Here is a 6,000-nt window from a genome sequence, read left to right as displayed (position 1 = left end):
TACCTCTCCTACTGCACTACCTCTCCTACTGTCTAACCAGTCCAAACACTACCTCTCCTACTGTCTAACCAGTCCAATCACTACCTCTCCTACTGTCTAACCAGTCCAAACACTACCTCTCCTACTGTCTAACCAGTCCTAACACTACCTGTCCTCCTGTCTAACCAGTCCAAACACTACCTCTCCTCCTGTCTAACCAGTCCAAACACTACCTCTCCTACTGTCTAACCAGTCCAATCACTACCTCTCCTACTGTCTAACCAGTCCAAACACTACCTCTCCTACTGCACTACCTCTCCTACTGTCTAACCAGTCCAAACACTACCTCTCCTACTGTCTAACCAGTCCAAACACTACCTCTCCTACTGCACTACCTCTCCTACTGTCTAACCAGTCCAAACACTACCTCTCCTACTGTCTAACCAGTCCAAACACTACCTCTCCTCCTGTCTAACCAGTCCTAACACTACCTCTCCTACTGTCTAACCAGTCCAAACACTACCTCTCCTACTGCACTACCTCTCCTACTGTCTAACCAGTCCAATCACTACCCCTCCTCCTGTCTAACCAGTCCAAACACTATCTCTCCTACTGTCTAACCAGTCCAAACACTACCTCTCCTACTGTCTAACCAGTCCTAACACTACCTCTCCTACTGTCTAACCAGTCCAATCACTACCTCTCCTACTGTCTAACCAGTCCAAACACTATCTCTCCTACTGTCTAACCAGTCCAAACACTACCTCTCCTACTGTCTAACCAGTCCAAACACTACCTCTCCTACTGTCTAACCAGTCCAAACACTACCTCTCCTACTGCACTACCTGTCCTACTGTCTAACCAGTCCAAACACTACCTCTCCTACTGTCTAACCAGTCCAAACACTACCTCTCCTACTGCACTACCTGTCCTACTGTCTAACCAGTCCAAACACTACCTCTCCTACTGTCTAACCAGTCCAAACACTACCTCTCCTACTGTCTAACCAGTCCAAACACTACCTCTCCTACTGTCTAACCAGTCCAAACACTACCTCTCCTACTGTCTAACCAGTCCAAACACTACCTCTCCTACTGTCTAACCAGTCCAAACACTACCTCTCCTACTGTCTAACCAGTCCAAACACTACCTCTCCTACTGTCTAACCAGTCCAAACACTACCTCTCCTACTGTCTAACCAGTCCAAACACTACCTCTCCTACTGTCTAACCAGTCCAAACACTACCTCTCCTACTGTCTAACCAGTCCAAACACTACCTCTCCTACTGCACTACCTGTCCTACTGTCTAACCAGTCCAAACACTACCTCTCCTACTGTCTAACCAGTCCAAACACTACCTCTCCTACTGTCTAACCAGTCCAAACACTACCTCTCCTACTGTCTAACCAGTCCAAACACTACCTCTCCTACTGTCTAACCAGTCCAAACACTACCTCTCCTACTGTCTAACCAGTCCAAACACTACCTCTCCTACTGTCTAACCAGTCCAAACACTACCTCTCCTACTGTCTAACCAGTCCAAACACTATCTCTCCTACTGTCTAACCAGTCCAAACACTACCTCTCCTACTGTCTAACCAGTCCAAACACTATCTCTCCTACTGTCTAACCAGTCCAAACACTACCTCTCCTCCTGTCTAACCAGTCCAAACACTACCTCTCCTCCTGTCTAACCAGTCCAAACACTACCTCTCCTCCTGTCTAACCAGTCCAAACACTACCTCTCCTACTGTCTAACCAGTCCTAACACTACCTCTCCTACTGTCTAACCAGTCCTAACACTACCTCTCCTACTGTCTAACCAGTCCAAACACTACCTCTCCTACTGCACTACCTCTCCTACTGTCTAACCAGTCCAAACACTACCTCTCCTACTGTCTAACCAGTCCAAACACTACCTCTCCTACTGTCTAACCAGTCCTAACACTACCTGTCCTCCTGTCTAACCAGTCCAAACACTATCTCTCCTACTGTCTAACCAGTCCAAACACTACCTCTCCTACTGTCTAACCAGTCCAAACACTACCTCTCCTACTGTCTAACCAGTCCAAACACTACCTCTCCTACTGTCTAACCAGTCCAAACACTACCTCTCCTACTGTCTAACCAGTCCAAACACTACCTCTCCTACTGTCTAACCAGTCCAAACACTACCTCTCCTACTGTCTAACCAGTCCAAACACTACCTCTCCTACTGTCTAACCAGTCCAAACACTACCTCTCCTACTGTCTAACCAGTCCAAACACTACCTCTCCTACTGTCTAACCAGTCCAAACACTACCTCTCCTACTGTCTAACCAGTCCAAACACTACCTCTCCTACTGTCTAACCAGTCCAATCACTACCTCTCCTACTGTCTAACCAGTCCAAACACTACCTCTCCTACTGCACTACCTCTCCTACTGTCTAACCAGTCCAAACACTACCTCTCCTACTGTCTAACCAGTCCAAACACTACCTCTCCTACTGTCTAACCAGTCCAAACACTACCTCTCCTACTGTCTAACCAGTCCAAACACTACCTCTCCTACTGTCTAACCAGTCCAAACACTACCTCTCCTACTGTCTAACCAGTCCAAACACTACCTCTCCTACTGTCTAACCAGTCCAAACACTACCTCTCCTACTGTCTAACCAGTCCAAACACTACCTCTCCTACTGTCTAACCAGTCCAAACACTACCTCTCCTACTGTCTAACCAGTCCAATCACTACCTCTCCTCCTGTCTAACCAGTCCAAACACTACCTCTCCTCCTGTCTAACCAGTCCAAACACTACCTCTCCTCCTGTCTAACCAGTCCAAACACTACCTCTCCTACTGTCTAACCAGTCCAAACACTACCTCTCCTACTGTCTAACCAGTCCAAACACTACCTCTCCTACTGTCTAACCAGTCCAAACACTACCTCTCCTACTGTCTAACCAGTCCAAACACTACCTCTCCTACTGTCTAACCAGTCCAAACACTACCTCTCCTCCTGTCTAACCAGTCCAAACACTACCTCTCCTACTGTCTAACCAGTCCAAACACTACCTCTCCTCCTGTCTAACCAGTCCAAACACTACCTCTCCTACTGTCTAACCAGTCCAAACACTACCTCTCCTACTGTCTAACCAGTCCAAACACTACCTCTCCTACTGCACTACCTCTCCTACTGTCTAACCAGTCCAAACACTACCTCTCCTACTGTCTAACCAGTCCAAACACTACCTCTCCTACTGTCTAACCAGTCCAAACACTACCTCTCCTCCTGTCTAACCAGTCCTAACACTACCTCTCCTCCTGTCTAACCAGTCCAAACACTACCTCTCCTACTGTCTAACCAGTCCAAACACTACCTCTCCTACTGCACTACCTCTCCTACTGTCTAACCAGTCCAAACACTACCTCTCCTACTGTCTAACCAGTCCAATCACTACCTCTCCTACTGTCTAACCAGTCCAAACACTACCTCTCCTACTGTCTAACCAGTCCTAACACTACCTGTCCTCCTGTCTAACCAGTCCAAACACTACCTCTCCTCCTGTCTAACCAGTCCAAACACTACCTCTCCTACTGTCTAACCAGTCCAATCACTACCTCTCCTACTGTCTAACCAGTCCAAACACTACCTCTCCTACTGCACTACCTCTCCTACTGTCTAACCAGTCCAAACACTACCTCTCCTACTGTCTAACCAGTCCAAACACTACCTCTCCTACTGCACTACCTCTCCTACTGTCTAACCAGTCCAAACACTACCTCTCCTACTGTCTAACCAGTCCAAACACTACCTCTCCTCCTGTCTAACCAGTCCTAACACTACCTCTCCTACTGTCTAACCAGTCCAAACACTACCTCTCCTACTGCACTACCTCTCCTACTGTCTAACCAGTCCAATCACTACCCCTCCTCCTGTCTAACCAGTCCAAACACTATCTCTCCTACTGTCTAACCAGTCCAAACACTACCTCTCCTACTGTCTAACCAGTCCTAACACTACCTCTCCTACTGTCTAACCAGTCCAATCACTACCTCTCCTACTGTCTAACCAGTCCAAACACTATCTCTCCTACTGTCTAACCAGTCCAAACACTACCTCTCCTACTGTCTAACCAGTCCAAACACTACCTCTCCTACTGTCTAACCAGTCCAAACACTACCTCTCCTACTGCACTACCTGTCCTACTGTCTAACCAGTCCAAACACTACCTCTCCTACTGTCTAACCAGTCCAAACACTACCTCTCCTACTGCACTACCTGTCCTACTGTCTAACCAGTCCAAACACTACCTCTCCTACTGTCTAACCAGTCCAAACACTACCTCTCCTACTGTCTAACCAGTCCAAACACTACCTCTCCTACTGTCTAACCAGTCCAAACACTACCTCTCCTACTGTCTAACCAGTCCAAACACTACCTCTCCTACTGTCTAACCAGTCCAAACACTACCTCTCCTACTGTCTAACCAGTCCAAACACTACCTCTCCTACTGTCTAACCAGTCCAAACACTACCTCTCCTACTGTCTAACCAGTCCAAACACTACCTCTCCTACTGCACTAACCTGTCCTACTGTCTAACCAGTCCAAACACTACCTCTCCTACTGTCTAACCAGTCCAAACACTACCTCTCCTACTGTCTAACCAGTCCAAACACTACCTCTCCTACTGTCTAACCAGTCCAAACACTACCTCTCCTACTGTCTAACCAGTCCAAACACTACCTCTCCTACTGTCTAACCAGTCCAAACACTACCTCTCCTACTGTCTAACCAGTCCAAACACTACCTCTCCTACTGTCTAACCAGTCCAAACACTACCTCTCCTACTGTCTAACCAGTCCAAACACTACCTCTCCTACTGTCTAACCAGTCCAAACACTACCTCTCCTACTGTCTAACCAGTCCAATCACTACCTCTCCTACTGTCTAACCAGTCCAAACACTACCTCTCCTACTGTCTAACCAGTCCAAACACTACCTCTCCTACTGTCTAACCAGTCCAAACACTACCTCTCCTACTGTCTAACCAGTCCAAACACTACCTCTCCTACTGTCTAACCAGTCCAAACACTACCTCTCCTACTGTCTAACCAGTCCAAACACTACCTCTCCTACTGTCTAACCAGTCCAAACACTACCTCTCCTCCTGTCTAACCAGTCCAAACACTACCTCTCCTACTGTCTAACCAGTCCAAACACTACCTCTCCTACTGCACTACCTCTCCTACTGTCTAACCAGTCCAAACACTACCTCTCCTACTGTCTAACCAGTCCAAACACTACCTCTCCTACTGTCTAACCAGTCCAAACACTACCTCTCCTACTGTCTAACCAGTCCAAACACTATCTCTACCTCTCTAACCCAGTAGGCGTCGCTCTCTCTGGACACATTGTCTATATCTCTACCTCTCTAACCCAGTAGACGTCTCTCTCTCTCCATCCAGACCAGCTGTCCAGCCCACTGTGACCAGGGTAGACCCCACAGCAGACAGGCTCCACCACGCAGCCCCCTGCCCAGCTCCGTAAGACCCCCACCACCACCACGATGCCCCCCACTGTCCCCCTGTCCGTGTCTGCGACGTTCCCCGTTTCTATGTCCCCTGACCTCACTTAACATGTCCATCTGTCTGTGTTGGGTGATTGGTTCTGTGCTGTTCATGTCCCCTCTCTATATAGTATGGTACTGTAACTGACCCCCTCTCCCAACCCCTCTCTTCTCTCCACCAGGACCCTGGACCCTCCGTCTGCATCCCTGTCTCTGTGTCCCCTTAAAGCAGACTGCTTGCCAGTTCCCCATCCCTCTGTTTTATGTTGTGTTTATTATGTTTTAGGCTGATTCCTAAAAGCTTCCATTAGTGGGACTGAGTGTTGTGAAGGTAGGATGTGTAGTCGATAATGGTGGAGGGGCTTTCTTTCCATGTGTCTCAAAGAGGAGAAAGTATCTATAAATAATAACTCTCCTTGTCTTGGTTTCTCTCCATCCCTCCACCCATCCATCCCTCTCCACTATCCC

At 48.0% G+C, this 6,000-nt stretch overlaps 1 protein-coding gene across 1 annotated transcript in view; it reads left to right on the top strand.

Annotated features, from left to right (window-relative positions):
* The window catches only part of LOC106591173 (wiskott-Aldrich syndrome protein family member 3), a 160,780-nt gene that overhangs the window by 123,995 nt on the left and 30,785 nt on the right, over nucleotides 1–6,000 (top strand). Inside the window, 1 exon segment of the mRNA XM_045701584.1 lies at nucleotides 5,432–5,509. Within this exon segment, the coding sequence (XP_045557540.1) occupies nucleotides 5,432–5,509 (78 nt within the window).

The sequence above is a fragment of the Salmo salar genome, chromosome ssa18, assembly GCF_905237065.1.
Source record: "Salmo salar chromosome ssa18, Ssal_v3.1, whole genome shotgun sequence".
Lineage (NCBI taxonomy): Eukaryota > Metazoa > Chordata > Actinopteri > Salmoniformes > Salmonidae > Salmo > Salmo salar.
This window is presented reverse-complemented; position numbering and strand designations above follow the sequence as displayed.